The sequence below is a fragment of the Lepidothrix coronata genome, unplaced genomic scaffold, assembly GCF_001604755.1.
Source record: "Lepidothrix coronata isolate B3197 unplaced genomic scaffold, Lepidothrix_coronata-1.0 Scaffold12, whole genome shotgun sequence".
NCBI classification, from domain to species: Eukaryota; Metazoa; Chordata; class Aves; order Passeriformes; family Pipridae; genus Lepidothrix; species Lepidothrix coronata.
The window spans coordinates 6,548,468-6,568,061 of NW_016690192.1; the positions used below are offsets into that span (position 1 = coordinate 6,548,468).

The following is a 19,594-nucleotide window of genomic DNA, read 5'->3' on the forward strand; positions in this document are numbered from 1 at the left end:
TAATTCTCCAGTTGTTCATTGTCTGGGACTGAAAATGCTCATTTTCGTTTTCCTCTGCTATATGTAACCTAAACACAGATAATTACTGTCTTCTTCTTTAGCATAAAATCTTTCCTTAAGGGAAAGATTACAGCTTCTGTAATCTTTCCAAAAGTAGGAATTCAGAAGTTGTTTAGACTTTGAGAACAAGGGCACTGAAATACCAGATAACACACGGAGATCAGAGTAAGTGGACTAATGTTGTGACTTCTGTATTTTGAAGCAGGAAAGTTAGTTCATGTGCAACTCAAGTGACTGGGGAGACAACTGTGCTAGGAAGTGCTCTGGTTTGGGTGGAAAACTTCACATTTCCTGCCTTCACTCACAGTCCACAATGACCTGAGAGTGGAGGAGTGGACAGTGCATCAGTATAACTCCTTCCACCCGTCCTCAGCTGGGACACCACATCAGAGACCCTTTTGTGGTACCAATGTCTTCACTATGCAACATGTGCAATGCAATATGTGTAATGCATCATCCTTAAATTTCTCATGCTTTGATGTTTTTAGAAAGCCCTACAGTGATGCTCTCTGCAGGCAGTTTCTCCTCCCCCTACGAGCACCTGAGCCAGCCCGAGACGAAGCGGATGGTGGAGCACTACACGGCCTATCTGAGCGACAACACGCGGCTCATCGCCAACCCCGGCCTCAAGGTACGGCCTCGGGGTCACCACCCTGGGCAGAACTGGGTCACCATGTCCCACACCTTTATATAATCACAGAATCTCAGACTGGGTTGGGTTGGAAGGGACCACAAAGCCCATCTCATTCCACCCCTTGCCGTGGGCAGGGACACTTCCACTAGACCAGGCTGCTCCAACCTGGCCTTGGACACTTCCAGGGATGGGGCAGCCACAGCTTCTCTGGGCAACCTGTGCCAGAGCCTTACCACCCTCACAGGGAAGAATTTCTTCCCAGTATCCCATCTAACCTTGCTCTCTGGCAGTGGGAAACACAGGTTGGTGCCAGGGCCTCACCACCCTCACAGGGAGGAATTTATTTCCAACATCTTGTCTAAGAGTAGAGAGAGGAGGGAGAGGGCTTATTCCCCAGGAGGAGCGAGTGTGAGAATTTGATAAGCAGCTCTTGAAACAAACCCTAGAAAAACTAAAACCACAGTAAATTTTTAGCAGAAATATCTTTGTATTCTTAAGGATATAAACGAGAAGTTTCCTATTTTATGTGCAAGCAGAGCATTATTTATATTTACTCGAAGTGAGAAAACAAACTCTGAAAGCCACAGAGATAACGACAACAATATTTCATAATAACAAGCTTTTCCTTTGCTTGGAATGTGCCGGATCCGTGTGGTGTGAGAAGACTTTAACCAAGTAATTGAGTTTAGATGATCTCCGATGGCTCTTGGGGAAGCCCCGCCAGCAGCTTATTATCTTTTCATGCAAGTCTTGGAGGAACCCTGCCAGCTCTCCTTTGTTTTGCAGTTCTCTGTCAGGAATGAAGTAATGGCAACCAGTCACGGCACCGATGAATGGATGACACAGATGGAGATCAGTGGCCTCAACAGTTACATTGTGCGCCGTTACATAGCAACCCCCAATGGGGTGCTCCGCATTTACCCCGGCTCCCTCATGGACAAAGCATTTGATCCCACCAGGAGACAATGGTGAGTTTTTAGGGTCCCTTTATCAAAGCTTTGCAGGGCAATAACGAAAATATTTGGAATTGATTTCGTAGCCTGAGGGTTTTTTTTTTTTTTTCATTTCACTCGAAATGTTTCCATCGTGTACTTAAGCACTTTGCTTAAGTGCAGCCAGTTAAAACATTTATTGGTTCTAATTTCAACCCTTTTTATTTTAGGTGGTAGTTTGTGTTGCAGATCCCAGCTATGGCAGATGGGAACATAAATATTCAGCAAATGAGCAACCCCTTCAGGGATTAGCTGATTCGGGAGCGTTTTCGGCTCCTTGGGCCATTTTTGGTTGTAAATATTTTAGTCTTTTTGTTTGTTTATAGTGGGTTTCCTCACTGATTTAAAGGAGGGATTTGCTCTGGGTGTTAATTATGCACCAGCATCTGATTAGGGCAAATAGTTGTGTACATTGGGATGGGAGCCTGAGACCAGAGAGGGCTTGGAGAGTGTTCCAACATGTGGGATTTGTGGGAAAGACCTGGCCAGGTGCTGCCACAGTGTGACACTAGGAAAACATGAGCCACCACCAAGTCCCAACCCTCTGGCAGCTCTCCTGACCCATATTTTCCCTGAAATAATCCTGCCCATAGTTCCTGATGAGCTTTTCTTCAGGTTATTTACCTTTGCAATTCCTTGTCTCCATTTTAAAAGCTCCCAAATTATTTTCATTATTGTTTTGGGGTTTGGTTTGAATTGGATTTTCTTTTACATTTCACTGACTTTCTTAATCCATGGTTTGAAAAAACTCTGTCTGCAGCATGAAATGCTGTCTTGGGTTTTATATAAAGCCAAATTTGTAGTGTTTTGGAAAGAAGATGCAAGGAAAACACTGGGAATAAAGTAGAATTGAGTTAAGCTGCTCATGGATTGATGTACTAGGGTAGAGAAAAGCTAAGTAATCACTTTTTCATACACAAAAGTGTTTCCAGCAGTTGTATAAACTTTCTTATGACAGTAGGAAGATATTTGATGTGATTGTGGCTTATTTTATGCTGACAGTGAGTTTTAAAAGAGATTGTAATTTGTAATCACTGTCTGACATATTTCTGCATTTTCTTGCATCAATTCTGTCATTTCTCTTCAGTTTGCAATATAATAATTTTGCCAGTGTTTGCTTTGAGTGTGAGACTCTGCTGGCACTAAGTCAGATGTTGTTCTGGGGAACAAATGTCTAAAATTACATTAATATTTATATGCAGAACTAAATTGAGCTTTTTTTAATGTAGTTGGATTTACTGGGGAACCATTTGGTCTGGTTTAGGTACTAATTGTGCTTAAATACTTATTTAATATTAAGAAACATTAAGTTGGTGGGACATTGTTTACAGTGTGAAGAATTCAGTGTCTGTTTACTTTGGCAAAATAAAAGATACTGTCCTAAAGTTACAGTAATCATTTTTCACTAATTATGAACATTTCTTTTGGCTTCTCTTAGGTACTTGCATGCAGTGGCTAATCCAGGACTGATTACCTTTACTGGGCCCTACTTGGATGTTGGAGGGGCTGGTTATGTTGTTACCATCAGCCACACAGTCCATTCCTCCAGGTAAATGGTGTTGGAGGTTTTGTAAGGCAAGAAGATTCCCAATTATCAAGATTTGATTTGGGTAGGAGAGAAAAATACTGGGTGACTCCTGTGTGTTCAAGAGCTGAGTAAAGGGCTTTTGGTGCAATATAGTCTGACCTTGTATAGATTCAGTGGCAATAGTATATTGAAATACTGTGAAAAATACATCCTATATGAATATATAAATTCTGTAGCTTTATTGTTATACATATAATATACAGCATAATACAGAATAATAACAGCCTATAGAAAAAAGGGATTGATTAGTGAGAACATGCTCCTGGATGAACATGAGATAAGATACCACATGTACATGACCAAGAATTGGGAGGAGAAGAAGGATTGCTTTCCTTAGGCAGTTTGGAATGTGTTCCCTCTCTGCTGGTAGTTAAATGCTTCTCCATCAGGGCTGCTAATCTCTAAATTTCCTGAAGTTACTCACACTTACACTTCTGAAGTTGTAAATACCAGGGTGATGTTTGGAAAGGAATAAGAAGTGAAAGCAGATCCAAAAGCAAAGAGAAGTCAGGCCACAAATGGGCTTAATTAAAGAGCTGTCCATACTCCAGAAATTGGGGAGCTCTACCTGGGCTGTTTAAATCCAGCACTTTCTGAACAGGGTGCCTTTGGGGTCAAACCCCACATACAGCTGAAGGACCATCACAACAGATGTTGATAAGTTAATTTTGGCAGGAGAAGTGGGGTCAGTCCAGGATTTGGACTGGAGGATCCTTGTGGGTCCCTCTCAACTCAGGATACTCTGTGATTCTCTGAAATGACCTTTTCCTGAAGGACCAGACTGGTTTTGTCCCAGTTCCCTCCTGGCCCTAAGGCTGAGGTTTGGGATGCAGGATGTTTAAAGGAGGCCAGTTTACAGAACGTGTGCCAAACATTTCTATCATAAACTCTGCCAAGTTTCAGGAAGAGTAGTTAATTTTGATTTTTACACGTTGTTTCTTGTAAGACTTTCACTGTGGCTTCTGCACACACCCCATCCAACAGCCCACAAGTACAAGGTACTTCTAATGTACTGGTAAACACAGTTCTCAAAGCCAGCAGAGTATGGGACATTGCCTCTCTACTCTTCCCAGAGATTCCTCTGCCCTCTGTGGGATTTCCCACCACGGGACATCTGCCTGTGTGTTTTGGCAGGAGCATTATCAACTCCAAAGCCCTCGTGGTGCTTCTCACAGAGGAATTTACTGAGGGGAAATAAGCACTTTTGGAAGTAGAGAAATGCAATTAATCACAATTCTGATTTTTATCTAACAGGAGATGGTTTACTTGGCTTTAAGAACTTAAAGCTCATGTGGGTTATTAGAACATGATTAAAGAACGGTTAAACAAAGTTTGGCAGATGTGAGTGTGATTCCTGGGTAAATATGACCTCTGAAGCTTATAGTCACATGCAGTTCTAATCCCCAAAGAGGTCTGAGTTAAAAATCCAGAGGGGTGGGGGAGAAATCCATGGCGTTAACAGGCATTTTGGCATGAGAGACTGCTGGGAGGGTTTAAATACCAACATCAATGTGTCTGGAGCTGACACTTACCTCTCATTCCTGTGTCATGTATATCTTACTTCTTTTTTTAGAGGCTTGGAATAGAAGATTTATGTAAGAAGTTGTTTAATACAGTTGATATCAGCAAACCAGAAGGATTTAATGCTTAAAAATGAAGCTCAAATATTTACAACCTTCCTTATGGCATTATGTCTGTTAGGACAGAGCAGGAACTTGAAAGCTTGATGCCCTGTCACATTCAGTTAAATGTATCTGTGCTGCTTCCTGTCATCCTTTTCCCTTTCCTTCTCCACGAAATGGGTTATGTTAACAATAAATTAAATGCAGGTTTTTAAAATCTATGTTTATATACCTACAAATTAGATCTGACTACATCTCCACTGTACCTCTTGAAAAGCAAACAAACTCCAGTCCAGTAAACAGAGCTGGGTTTACATGGATAAGGGGTTGCCAGAACTCTGCTTTGTATAGTCCAGCAGTGCCTTTCAACATCATCTTTTTCAGAACGTTTTTATTCCTGTCTTCAGAGATAAAATTATGTAGAAAAGGAAATTTTGAAAAGTAGCAAGTCAAAGGTGTCTCCTTGGTCATCAGTGTAAGGTCCACAGAGGTGCAAATATTATGCCCTGAGATTTGAGGAGGAGCTGATCCTTTTGTGTCCTTCAGGGATGAGAGGGGACTTGGTCTGCCTGTGTCCTCTGAGTCCTGCAGGGAGAAAGCTTGGAGAATTTGGGTGTTGAAAATGGAGGAGAGAGAAATTCCCTCTTCACTCAGTCCAGCTGCAGGTTACTGCACATCACCCCATCGTATGATCATTTTCATAACCTGCCCTAATAAGTATTATTTTCCTTTATTTTCTGCCTAAGATTCATAATCCCTCTTACACTTTGGAGTTTTAGGGATTTAGCACAATGTCTATGGCAGCTTCACATTCAGGTCCTCACCTGGGGGCTGAGTAGAGAGGAGGGTGCAGGTAACCCCCCCAGCTGGTGGGGATTTGGGTACTGGGAATGCAAGAACTGTGTCCTGCCTTCATTTGTGAGGGTGGGCAATTTTTAATCCTAATTTATGTTCCTAAATATTAAATGTCTGTAGGTGGTAGGGGGTGTATGTTGAGTGGAGGGAGAACAGCCTGTGGGGAGAAGAGTGTGATCCAGTCCCAGGCTGTCTCCTGCCTACTCCATGTGCTGGTTGTATGAAGAGGAATTTATGTGGAGAAACTTGAGGATTTGCAGCAAATTCCCAGATTCTCACTGTTCCCTCCTTCACAGCTGCTCCAATTGTCCATTCCAACATGAGCAGGGTGAGCTGAGCTCCCATGGAGGTGTGGATGTGCCAGGGAAGCCAGTCCCCTTTCAAGCAGAGCACTAATTAATTAAAACATTAATTAATACAGCCCTAAAAGCCTTTCCCCCTTTTTTCCTCCCCTCTCTGCAGTGCACAGATGTCCTCAGGACATTCAGTGGCAGTGATGGGCATTGACTTCACCCTGAGATACTTCTACAAAGTTCTCATGGACCTGCTGCCTGTTTGTAACCAAGATGGGGGGAACAAAATCAGGTAAAGCTGTTCCTGCCAGGCAGGAAATATCTAAAGTATTCATTTTCTTTTTCTTTAACCAGATGACCCAGAGGTTCTTTCCGACTTAATTTATTCAAAGATTCTGTTACTTTCAGTATGTGTTCTCTGATTTTGAGTAAAATTTGTCCTTCTCATAAAGATTACATGGATGCTTTTGTTATTCAAGATCAAACTGCCATCAGCTAAGTAAACAGTCTGCAGGATTATAAAAGCAGAAGATAACTGATTTTATTTTTTTTTGTTATATTTAGACGTCACTGAAATTCTGGGGGAAAAAAAACATTCTTTATTAAATGAACACACTTCCCAGTTCTTCTGTTTGTTTTAATTTTACCTATTTAGTTACTGTGAGCATGTAATAATGATACAGTATCTTTAGTTATTTTAACTATGGTTATTAAATTAAAATATACTTTTGTTAGCTTTTCCTCAGAAATACATAGCACAGCACTAGTCAGAAGAGGTCTGATTTCATCTGGAGTATCTAATTTCATTCAGATCCCTGTGTATCTTAGTTGTTCCTTTCTATCCTTTTTTGAAAAATCACGTGGGGGGGTGGGGTAGACTCTGGTTTGGCTCTGGAGTGATTTGATAACATGGTTTGGACATTGTTGTTGGTTCTTTGTTTGCTTTTAAACCTTAAATTTGGGAAGGGAAGTGGTTTTCTGTCATCCTCCCAGTTCTTTTCGGGTTTGGGTATTTTTTTATATACTTTATGGTGTATAAGAAAAATAAACCAGGATTTCTGGTTTGGCATTCCTCCCTCCCAGTAAAAAACAACTGGTAATCAACAAGATCAGATCTTTATTCTGTTCCTACATTCCCTAAATGAGGAATTTTGAGCATATTGTTCAATGTTAGACCATCCTAATATAGATCTAATGCTTCTGGCCTCTGGGTGAATGCAGGTGTTTGGGTATCTTAGAGTATCTCTACTAAGCTTTTTCTCTCTGCAGAGTTCTGAGGTCACCATGAGCCCAGTCATTCTCCTGTTTCCTGCAGCATCTTCCAGGAAAAAGGGAAAACACACCATTACTACATGCATTTCTAATGCAAACCCCCCCCCCAAAAGCCCAACTCCAAGTTTTCCTGACTGCTCTGTACACTTAAGGAGTCCAGATGGCTTTCAGTGCTCTCTGCTCTCCCTCCTGGCTGTAGGGATCTAACACACACCACAGGAATCACAGCCTTGGAAGTCACAGGGCCGGGATCCAGCCAGATTCCCACTGTACCGAGGACGTGGCTGCCACCACGGGAACATTTGGGAGCATCCACTGGGGCATTTACTTTCCCTGTGTCCCTTCTGTGGCCACCAAGTCTCTTGATGTTGGTGCCGTCCCAGTGCTGTGGCTGTGGAAACAGGAGAGGGGGAAAAGAGGGTGGATTCAACCTCCCAGCACACTGGTTTCTGGAGTGGGACACAGATCCAACATTGCTTCCCTGAGATCACACAGGAAACTAATGGGAAGAGTGAAAACAGAGAGGAAAAGTTGGGAAGGCTGAGAGTGAAGCAGGAGTGATTTATCTCCCCCTTAAATTGAATTCTGAAGCAGGAAGTCATTAAAGGGGAGTGTGAAAGCTCTGTTTAATTAGTCACATAGTAGATTAATAAACTGTTAAAGCTTTCCAAGTTTGTTATGCTTCATTTCTTTCTGGATCTTCCCCAATCAGACAATCCACTGATGGGTTTTCCTTTCTGGTTTTAATCAGCTTCATTTCCAAGTGTGATGGTCCAGGCTCGCTGGAACAGTAACAGATGGAAAAGCTTCAGGGAAATACCCGACACATTCTTTAGAGACACTTTGCAGTGAATTTGTTTGATGACCCTGTTCTTTTCATACATGGAAGCCTTTAAAAGTTCCTCCTCTGGCTGTAAATTTAGGATCATGTTTTATTTCACCCTGTTTCTCTGAAGGCCTCATGGAGGGCTCTCACTGTGTTCATTGTGGACAGGTGCTTCATCATGGAGGACAGGGGGTACCTCGTGGCACATCCCACCCTCATCGATCCCAAAGGACATGCGCCTGTGGAGCAGCAGCACATCACACACAAGGTCTGGCTCCTTTTCCTCGGTTTATTCCCATAATTTCTAATTTCTGAGCTGCAGAGCAGCTGCTGTTTGTGTCTGATTCCAAAGGCATAAAGTCCCACATTTCCCTCTTAGGAGCCTCTGGTAGCAAACGACATCCTGAACCACCCAAACTTCGTCAAGAAAAACCTCTGCAACAGCTTCAGTGACAGGACAGTTCAGCGGTTTTATAAATTCAATACCAGCTTAGTGGTAAGTGTGTTTTTCTATTTTATTTTGCTTTTGAATGTACTTTGGTTGGGTTGGGTTTCTTTTGGTGGAAACAAAGCCTTGCCAGGATCAGCAGGCGGGACCGGGAGCCAGCCTTCCGTGTGGATTGGCCTCTGCTCCCCTCTCCAAACACAAACCCAGTGCAACTGTGCTCACACGAGGAGCCTGTTGACACACAGGGCTTATGGATGTGATCCTTGGCCAGCTGTGGTTGGTGTCTGCACAATCTCAGCCAGCATCATGAAAATAAGGGCAATTCTCTGTTGCTGGGTGAGGATTTTCCACCAATAATTAGGATTTTTTTGCTTTGCATCCTCTGACTTGACCTCTGGCTTCCAGCTCTGACTAGTGTCACATCCTCCTGCGAGGTCTTTATTAACTTATCTTTTTGTTAGGGGTCCAAATAAATCCATTTACTGGTGCAATGTAGGTAAGCATTCACAGAGTATCATTTATGAGTCTGAATCCTGAATGTTTTGTGGTCCCTGTGAGTTGTGTGTGAGCTTTCTCTTGTGCTCAGCCACACTGAGGGGTCTAAGCCAGGGTCTGTCATCCCTCACAGCACCACAGATCCATGCTGGCAAAGTCACTCCAGAATTATTCTCTGTGGGAGAACCTGCTCTTGAAATAATGCCTTTCAGTTGTTACCGAGAGAAGGTGGTGGGAAATAAGTGTCAAAAATATTTGAAAATCTTGTCAAATACACTGATTTATGTCAGCTAGGCTTAAACATTTTCAGATAGGCTTAAACGTTTTCCCCACACTTGAAATGCAAAGTAGGAAGTGCGTTATTGTGAAGGAAATTGTGGAGGTTGGTGCAAAAACTTCAGACAGTGGCATGGAAAAAGGAATCAGGAATGAGTCTGATCCCAGCAGGACAGTGCTGGGGTACAGTTTTTATGGCACACGTGCCAGGAAGTTTTCAGCATGTGGTGGTGGTACCTCCCTGTCACAGCAGAGCCTCTGTGGAGGTCACCCAGCCATGGCTGGTGCAGTGGGGACAGGTTGGCAAACGATGGGAGGGAGTGAAATGTCACCTGCTGATGCCATATCTTGTAATCTTCACAAGGAAATCATATCCTTTTCTATCTTCAGCGAAGTCTTTTCACCCAGTAGTACCTTGGAAGCAAAACTCAACAGGTTGATGAACACTTTTATGAAGGTGACACTCCCACACATTTGTGTTTCCTTGGAAGAGGGGGAGTCCTCAGCTCCCTAAACCAACGTTTTACACCACTGACACTCTTTGTTTTTCCCCAGGGTGACCTGACAAACCTTGTGCACGGCAGTCACTGCTCCAAGTACAGGCTGACGAGGATCCCAGGCACCAATGCCTTTGTGGGAATCGTCAATGAGACCTGTGACTCTCTGGCTTTCTGTGCCTGCAGCATGGTGGACAGGCTCTGCCTCAACTGCCACAGGTGAGCAGGGCATGGACAAGGAACGGACTGGTCCAGGAATTCACTTCTTCCCTCCTCCTTGATTCAAGGTTTACAAAAACTCATTTATTTTATAAGCTAAATCAGTGCAAAACTGAAGGCAAAATAAAATAGTTGCTTTGCCTGTGCTCTTTGTAAGAGGCACAAGGACTTGGGGTACCTCTAATCCTTGCCAGGTTGTCAGAGTATTTAAACCAGAGTCGTTTGTTCTTGAGATCACAGAATATATGAGTTTGAAGGGACCCATAAGGACCATCGAGTCCAACCCTCAGCCCTGCACAGGACCATCCCCAAGAGTCACACCACGTGCCCCAGAGGATCATCCAAACACTCCTTGAGCTCTGGCAGCCTTGGTGCTGTGACCACTGCCCTGGGGAGCCTGTTCAGTGCCCAACCACCCTCTGAAGAAAGAACCTTTTCCTGAGATCCAACCTAAACCTGCCCTGATACAAGTTCAGGCCATTCCCTTGGGTGCTGTCTCTGGTCCCCACAGAGAAGAGATCAGTGCCTGCCCCTCCTCGTCCCTTCACGAGGAATTTGGGATGTTTGGGTAGATAATGTTAAAAGACCTTGAGAAATTCAGTGGCTCAGAGGCAGTTTCCTGTGGGCCAGGCCCTTTCTTCTGGCATATGAATGTCCATGATTTTATGTGGACCGATATAGTTTTTCTTTAAGGGGATCCAGAAGATTTTGCCTACACTATCATTACATGTTTGTTGCACTGGCAAGAGGGATCCTTCCATCTAGATCTGAGGCTTGGCCAAGGGTTTCCTGCTTTTGGAATTCCAGAGGCAACTGTCATGACGTTGTCCTCAGTCCCAGTGCAGAACAGAGCAATCCCTGTTCCTGGGGAAGGAGAAGGGTTACTTAAAAGCCTTCTCCATGGGAACTGCTGTTCCAGAGCTGTGCCGTGGGGTTAAAATCCTGGTGCAGTGTCTGATGGGGTTTCTGTGTGTTTTCTGCCCCCGAAGGATGGAGCAGAATGAGTGTGAGTGTCCCTGTGAGTGCCCACTGGAGGTGAACGAGTGCACCGGCAACCTGACCAACGCCGAGAGCAGGTGAGAGCAGATCTCCAACCATGGACAGCAGGGACACCTTAATTAACAAATCACTCCCGTGTCCTGCTGACTTACAGGTGACACAGCATCTAACAGGCAGTATTTTTAGTATAATTAAGCAGATGATATGCAATTGGAAAAGGAGACGTTTTTATCTGATTATGCTTTGCCTGCTTTTGTGATACATGGCTTTGCTTCTTGCCCCACTCCAGGAACCCAAGCTGTGAAGTCCATCAGGAGCCCATGACGTTCACAGCCATTGACCCGAGCCTGCAGGATGCCCTCCCACAGTGTATCAATACCCAGTGCAACCAGAGGACAGAGAGTGGGTAAGCTGGCCTTCTCCATCCCTCAAAACACACTGCTGTGGAAATAATCCAGTGGAAATAGCTCTTCCTCACATGTTTTAAAGAAAAAGAGAAAGTGTCCTGGTTTTAGCCAGGTAGAGTTAATTTCTCCTCAGTAGCTGTTCCAGTGCTGTGTGGATTTGGAATGAGAATGGTGTTGATAAGACTGATGGTTTGGGTTTTGCTAAGTTGTGTTCACCCCAAGTCAAGGAACTTTTTCTTGTCTCATGCCCTGCCAGTGGGAGGGGGCATAGCTGGGACAGGTGACCTGAGCTGACCACAGGGATATTCCACACCATGGAACTTCCTGCCCTGGAAGGTGCCAAGCTGGGTTGGGAAAGGGAGGGGTCTGGTGTCAGTCAGCGGGTGGTGAGCAATTGCACTGTGCATCACCTCTTTCCTTTTTATTATCATTATTATTATTTACCATAATGATTGTATTTGACTTTATTTTCAATCATTAAACTGTTCTTATCTCAACATACAAGTTTTACTTTGATTCTCCTCCCCATTCCACTGCAGGGGGGGGTTGAGGGGGCAGCTGCATCGAGATTAATTTCCTTCTGAGCTTAAACCATGACAGAAGGAAATAAAAAGTAGGATGCCAGAATGAGGTTCTGCTCCTGGCATTGTGTGGAGAAGTTTGAGGGCTTATTTTTGCTACTTCTGAGCAGTCTCCAGGCACCTGAGATGGCCAGAACATGTCATGCTCTGACCAGACTTCCCAAATCCTTTCTTCCATCCTCCAAAGGCTGCAGAAAAAAATTGGCCAGACTTCACCACACTGAGAAATGTTTTATTGGAGGAGTTACAAGGAGGAGTTCTCCCTTTGCTCAGGCTGAGTGATGGAAGAAAAAAACAAAGCAGACAGACTTGGAAGGTGCACTTTGGAGATGCAGTTTCCCTGTGTAACTTCCCTTGTGATACTTGAGCATTTCCATGGAAGTTTTTTCTGGCTAAATGTTAAGTTCATGAGGGTTTTGGGGTGATTTTGGTCTCCCTCTGTCTCGTGATTCCCAAACAGGCTGAGCTTTGCAAACAAGAGGCATTGGATTGGAAAGTAACTCTCTCTTCTTTGGTTTCTAATGCTCAGGGATTGCTTTGGAGTGTTGGACTGCGAGTGGTGTATGGTGGACAGCGATGGGAAGACCCACCTGGACAAGTCCTACTGTGCCCCTCAGAAGGAGTGTTTTGGTGGCATTGTGGGAGCCAAGAGCCCGTACGTGGATGACTTGGGAGCAATAGGTAACTTGGCCTTTCTGAGCAGGTGCTGCCTTTAACTGCTTGTATTCCATAACATGCACTGTCAGTTCAGAACATGCTTCACATGACATTTATATCTTAGGCCAGTGATAAATCAGCATAAAAAATGCATCAACCAGTAAAGAAGCAGCAATCAGGCCTGTTGTTGGTATTACATTTTTGAAAATACTGATGTGTAGCTACAGGTGCCTGTCTTTAGGATGTATCCTTTAAGATGTACCCTCTCTGAATTTCTTCTCCTATTCCAAGTGTGTGCAGCTGAGCACCCAGAAGCCCTTTCAGAGCTTCTCTAATCTTTCATGCTGTTGATTTAAACCTTTGTGCAGAGCATTTATGGTGGGGGGGTTTCTCTGTTTTGTCCCTTTTGCTTTAGGAGATGAAGTCATCACTCTGAACATGATCAAGAGTGCCCCAGTGGGCCCAGTGGCTGGGGGCATTATGGGCTGCATCATGGTGCTTGTCCTGGCCGTGTACGCGTACCGGCACCAGATCCACCGCCGGAGCCACCAGCACATGTCCCCACTGGCTGCCCAGGGTGAGCACTCAGGAGACACAAATAGCAGACTGGGAATTGAAAAAAAACCAACACAACAAAAACCCATCCAAAAAAGCAATCCCCGAGCTCTTCCCTTGGTTTTGGTTCGATGTTTCACCCTGTTTTATTTCACTTTTGGAGCCCTTGGAGAAGCCAGGCCTGGCCCTGGGTGCTGTGTATTGCTGCCCTCTCCTGGGTGCAGCCAGACCTGCTGCTGCCCAAGGAGTGCTCAAAGCCCTCAACACGCAGTTCTGCTCAGGGAGATAAGTTAAGCTTCTTCCAGAGCTCAAATGCTAATCCCAGCTTCCCAACTCTCTGCCCCTTGTCACAGCAGACCCATTGCACATATTTAGTTCTGCCCAACAGTGCTGCTTTTGGAAGTGACACAGTTTTCACACCCTTTTGCTTGGTCTGTTTGGAATGTATCTTTTTTCACTTGTGTCTCCTGCTTCTGGTCCATGTGACGCTCATGGAATGTCTGTGCATAGATAGATAAAACCACTGAAGTCTGAGAGAAAACTGTGTTGGGAGAAGGGATACTGGTGGAAAGATAAAGATACAAGGGTGAGAACACCTCCCTGGAAGTGTCCAAGGCCAGGTTGGATGGGGCTTGGAGCAACCTGGTCAAGTGGAAGGTGTCCCTGCCTATGGCAGGGCATTGGAAGGAGGTGATCTTTAAGGTCCCTCCCAACCAAAACCATTTTGTGATTCTAAGTGTGATCAGGGCTCATTACCTCTATATTTGATTATGCCCCAGCTCTGTTTTAAATCAGACAACTTTCTTCAGAACTTCAAAGCTGGTTCCTCTCAGGGGGAGGTGGGGTGTGGCATTTTCCTGGTATTCCCAGCCCCATCTGTATTGGAAGAAGAGTACCCCCAGCTCAGACCATCTATTCACAGACAAAGTGCTCCCACTCTGTTGCCAGGGTGACAATTGGTAGTAAGATGATCCAAAATTTTTCTCTTAACAGTTGCATTTTTCTGTTTGTAATGGTGTGTAGAAATGTCAGTGCGTATGTCCAACCTGGAAAATGATAGGGACGAGAGGGACGATGACAGCCATGAAGACAGAGGAATCAGTAAGTACCAAACCACTCTGCTGTAAAAAAATGTTAAACTAAAGGAGCCATTTGTTTTTTAATGCTCTAGAATTAAAAATGTATGAGGAAGCCCTGTGCTGAGCCACAGTAGTAATGACAGAACAGTGTTTTAACTCAAACTGTAATGTCCAGTGCACCTTTAGTCTCTTGCTGAAAAATTACATTTTTCACTTTTAAAAGATTATTCTCCATTATGTGTGGAGGAGCTTTGCCCCTTACACCCCCTGGTGATGACCACTTCCAGAAGTAACTCTGATCAGCTTAAAAATTGCCATTGTGACAGCACAGGGCATGGAAAACTCCTCTCCTTGTTCAGCCTTGGAAAGCAGAAGCCAAGTCTGGCAAGTATGGCCAACAAACCTGGCAGTAAATCTTCTTTGCATTGATTTTGGATGCCCAAAGTTCTTTGCCATTCAGTCAAAACGGCACTTTACATGATCCTGGTATGCTGTAAGCTGAGCTGGTCCACCTAAACTCCAGGAAAGCTCCAAGGTCGGACCAGATTCCTCTCTCTGGGCCCTCACTAAAACAATACTCAAGATTTGAAACTGTGTCAACACTCAAAGATAGAAAAATAAGGATTCTGAGCTTCATGGCTTGCATCTACTGCTTCTCCACGTCCCTTTTAGTTTTGTTTTGAGTCAGCTTTCAGTGCTGTCACAGGTTCTTAAGCATTGGCACAGTAATTCTCTGAATTCTGTTAATCCAAGGTGAACGAGTTTGGCTAGATCTTGATCTATTCCACATTTAAACACCACTCTTTACTCCTCCTCTGTCAGTGACCAGTGACCGGACCCAAGGGAATGGCCTGAAGTTGTGTCAGGGCAGGTTTAGGTTGGATCTCAGAAAAAGGTTCTTCCCCCAGAGGGTGGCTGGGCACTGAACAGGCTCCCCAGGGCAGTGGTCACAGCACCAAGGCTGCCAGAGCTCAAGGAGTGTTTGGATGATCCTCTGGGGCACGTGGTGTGACTCTTGGGGATGGTCCTGTGCAGGGCTGAGAGTTGGACTTGATGATCCCTATGGGTCCCTTCCAGCTCAGCAGATTCTGTGATTCTTTTAAGAAGTACTGCAGAAGAATTAGTTACAGAAAGTGCGTTCCCTGTTCAGTGAGACCCTTGGTTTACGCCCAGCTGTGTCTGTGTGTCCGCAGTCAGCAACACGCGGTTCATCGCGGCGGTGATCGAGCGCCACGCGCACAGCCCCGAGCGCCGGCGACGCTACTGGGGCCGATCCGGCACTGAGAGCGACCACGGTAAGGCCTTGGATCACTGCCCTGGCCCCACAGAAATCACTGGGGTGACCTGGGTTCCTTCAGGTGTCTGGCATATTGCAGATAAGGCAGCCAAAACTCAAACCAGACAAAAAACATTCTGCTGTGTTGCTTCACGGTTAAACAGTTCTGACACTTGGTCTGTTCAGCCCAGGGAAGAGAAGGTTCTGTGGAGATCTCACAGCACCTTCCAATATCTGAAGGGGCTACAGGGAAGCTGGAGAGGGAACCTTTATCAGGAACTGTAGTGACAGGACAAGGGGAATGGCTTAGATGGGATATTAGAGAGAAATCGTTTCCTATGAGGCCCTGGCACAGGTTGCCCAAAGAAGCTGTGGCTGCCCCATCCCTGGAAATGTCCAAGGCCAGGTTGGACAGGGCTTGGAGTAACCTGGGATAGTGGAAGGTGTCCCTGCCCATGTCAGGGAATTGGAACAAGATGAGCTTTAAGGTCCTTCCAACCCAAATCATTCCATAATTCTAAGATCTTCCAGCACCTTTAAGCAAATACTGATCACCATTAGGTTCAGGGAGTTTGGGTATGTCCCTGCTGCCCTGAGACTAAGTCCCTTTAAATCTGGAAAGCTGTTAGAAGGGTGTAATGCTGTTGACTCATGAGGAGGCTTAACAGAAATTAAGAGGAGGGTTAGACAAGTCTGCACAGCTGTCACCTCTAGCTGGGAGCCATAGTGGCTGAGTATGTGACAGCAGACCTGTTCCAGTATTAAACAGTGGTTGCACTAATGGAATTGCTGAGGGACAGGAAATCCAAAGGCCAAAGCCTTGGAATGTGGATGAACAGATGTCTGTGAGCCAATCTTGCTGTAGGAGGAATTACCCTGGATTTGGGGCCAGATTACCTGTGCTGAGGCAGATTTGCCAGATTAATGCTCCCTTTGCTCCATTTCTTGCAGCCCTAGGAAATCCTTCCCATCTTTTAGTCCTCCTGTCAGGGTCAGCAGGGGAACTGTCCTACCTCCATCTGAAATGTGTGCCACTATTTTTAGTTCCTGTAATTCCATCTTCTTCAAAGGGCTGCCCAGTCTCCTTCCCCAATTCCTCCCTGCCAGTTAGAAGCCGTGACTCAGAGCATGGGAAATGAGAGCCAGCTTTGGGTGCTCAGCCTGCTATTTTTAACACTCTTCTTTTAGGTGTCTCCAGCTGAAAACCTGACCAAGATGCTCAGAAGCACCAGTGGTTCCTCAGTTTTTGAGAAGGATTATTTTTCTGTTTAAAGCAAGATATATTTCCGTTTAAATTGCACTTGTGTTTCTCCATTTAGAGATACCGAGGTGGATTTGTTTGTACTGCAGGCTGGAAATAGCTGGTTTCAGTGATAAATCCAAATCTCCCAGTAACTTGAAGCACCTGTTTCAAAGGAAAGGGACCTGTTAGGAAACAGTTTCCTGGCTGAGCCTGCAAGGGTTAGCTGTTAGCTGCCTTTCCAGTGACATCATTTCCTTAGGATATCCCAGGGAATGGATGTCTCACCACTCCTGATCTGTTTCTTTTAACTTTTTAGACTCCAGTAGCAGATATTTTAGCCAAAAGAGAGCCCTGAGTTAATTGCACCACGTGCATGAGTTCAGCGGGAAGTGTCAGTACAGTTTGGCTTAATGGACTTGCTGTTTGAAACCCTTCCCAGGAGGATTCCATAGATTTCCTTAAGTATGGAAAGCTCCCCAGCATTAAACACACGTGCTTGGATTTTGCCAACAGAGCCTCACAGGTGAAAGGTGCTCTCATCCTTTTAAAAATTAAATACTAAGATTATAAAACACAATGATGTGAAGAGATTCTGGTGCTTCCAGATACAGTAACTGGTAATCCAGGAAAGGTGTAGATGGTAGGAACAGAGGTACGTGGGAGTGGATCCCACTTATTTCTTGTCTGTTTAAAAATCCAGGTAATATCTAACAGATTTTTTTGGGGTGGTATCTTATGTTTTGGTTTTGAAATCGGTGCCAACAATTCTGCTGTAACAAATTGCTGAACACATGGTTCTTGTTACTCTTTGGGGTGGTACAGACCCAAAGTTTATAACCAAAGACAGTGGCAGGGAAAGGGACCCATTATAGACTTACAGGAGGGGAAGGTTTTGGTTTTGTTTTTCTGTTTATTAAGGAAAGTAGTTTTATTCTCTCTGTAAAGCACTCTGCGTCTGGTTCCATGAAGGGTGCAGCAGTCAGACCTTTTAGTCTTGCTTTTAACCCTCCGTGCTGCCATTTCCTTAGGCTACAGCACGATGAGCCCTCAGGAGGACAGCGAGAACCCTCCGTGCAACAACGACCCGCTGTCGGCCGGCGTTGACGTCGGGAACCACGACGAAGACCTGGACCTGGACACCCCCCCTCAGACAGCCGCCCTGCTGAGCCACAAGTTCCACCACTACCGGTTGCACCACCCAACCCTCCACCACAGCCACCACCTGCAGGCTGCGGTCACGGTACACACTGTGGATGCCGAGTGCTGATGGCCGACGGCGCGAGGGACAGGACCGCTGAGCAGCTCAGGGGCTGTGCTGCTCCCCTGGGACAACTTCACTGACTTCCCCAGTAAACTTAGGCATCAAAGCTTTACATTTTTATAAATGTAAGGTTGGCTCTGAACTGGAGACGTGCTTGATGAATGGACCTGCCAAAACATTGAATGGAATGGAGCAGGAGGCACGTTAGACCTCCAGGAGCGGGGCCGTGAGTTTATACAGCAGCTGGAGCTTTGTGCTGAGCCAAGAGGAGAGAGAGAGCGCTTAAAAGAGCCAGAGATGATTTGGTTTCCTTAACTGGAAGAGCAGAAATCTGTGCAGCTGAAGGCTACAGAAGTGCCAGACAGAGCAGGGGGAGGGCTGTTGGTTTCTCTGCGCGTGGAAAGTTCCCTGCTCCAACATTGCTGTATGGAACCTGGGACAATGCATCTCAAGATTTTTAAGTAAAGGATTATTTTTCTACTATTTATTGAACTTCAAACTTTGGGGGGAGGGAGGGAGAAAATGTGTTAGCAATTCTCAACAAGCACCACATGCATCCTGTGATGGTGAAGTGGTTCTTCTAAAGGAGACACATCTGTTCCTTATTAGCTGATGTTCATCCAGTGCCCCACTCTGCAATGGGAAAATGAAGAAGTCCTTTCTGACTCGGTGTTTACATTAGGAATGCTTTCTTTTCCACAATGGTTTTCTGTAAATATTCCAACCTGATTCTTATTACAGTATTGTCTTCCGATTTGCAGAGGAGAAATCCTGTACTCCATAACTAAAATTCTGAGAGTTCTGCCCATAAATCTCTCCAGCTTTACCTCTTTGATCATCCTTAAAGGATTCCTGTGTGGAAGTAATAAAGAATTTATTTAGCATTAGTTGCCAGATAATCCCAGATGGAATCTGTGCCATTCTCCTGTTTCTTTAGGACACTGTTGAGACCAGAAGTAGGGATAAACCAGTGTTTTGTAAAACTTGGGTTACTGTGGAAGAAATCTTGAAATCATCGTGAGAAGCTGCTGCTGCTGCTGTTTGTCTGGAATTTTAACATTGCTTGGTAATTCAAACAAAGATTAATCAATGTCTACAACACAGGGCATCATAATTATGAATTAGTTTGAAATCAGTGTTGTATTTTAGATTCACATTTTGTGATTATGAGGATATAAAAACACTCTTGCACTGTGCATATGATAAACATCCATTTATATGTAGGTTTTTTTTAAAAATCACTTGTTTTAATTAATATGGTACTTAATACTGTATTATGTAAAAATTGGTTCTTAAACAGTACAGTAAAATAACTATATGTGTGATACCAGGATACCCCTTTATACTATGTATAAAATTAAAATCTCTAGTGAAATAAACTGTATATAAAGTATAGATCTGTGAATAGTGGCTACATGGAAATGATTCTGTCTCAGTTTCCTTTTCTGGCTGAAAAAGT

At 44.6% G+C, this 19,594-nt stretch overlaps 1 protein-coding gene across 4 annotated transcripts in view; it reads left to right on the forward strand.

The window, feature by feature from the left end:
- Positions 1–19,532, forward strand: part of CACHD1 (cache domain containing 1) — a 92,756-nt gene extending 73,224 nt beyond the window's left edge. For 2 of the 4 annotated variants that reach the window (XM_017805465.1, XM_017805468.1), the window contains exons 14-27: positions 549–691; positions 1,481–1,662; positions 3,125–3,235; positions 6,214–6,336; positions 8,311–8,410; positions 8,522–8,638; positions 9,917–10,077; positions 11,067–11,153; positions 11,366–11,482; positions 12,594–12,745; positions 13,137–13,298; positions 14,300–14,377; positions 15,549–15,650; positions 17,903–19,532. In XM_017805465.1, the coding sequence (XP_017660954.1) occupies positions 549–691; positions 1,481–1,662; positions 3,125–3,235; positions 6,214–6,336; positions 8,311–8,410; positions 8,522–8,638; positions 9,917–10,077; positions 11,067–11,153; positions 11,366–11,482; positions 12,594–12,745; positions 13,137–13,298; positions 14,300–14,377; positions 15,549–15,650; positions 17,903–18,141 (1,874 nt within the window). In that variant the 3' untranslated portion in view covers positions 18,142–19,532. Of the gene's footprint in view, positions 1–548; positions 692–1,480; positions 1,663–3,124; positions 3,236–6,213; positions 6,337–8,310; positions 8,411–8,521; positions 8,639–9,916; positions 10,078–11,066; positions 11,154–11,365; positions 11,483–12,593; positions 12,746–13,136; positions 13,299–14,299; positions 14,378–15,548; positions 15,651–16,819; positions 17,751–17,902 lie in introns of those variants that run through there. The other 2 variants (XM_017805467.1, XM_017805466.1) reach the window with 2 other exon arrangements.
- The last annotated feature ends 62 nt before the right edge of the window (positions 19,533–19,594 follow it).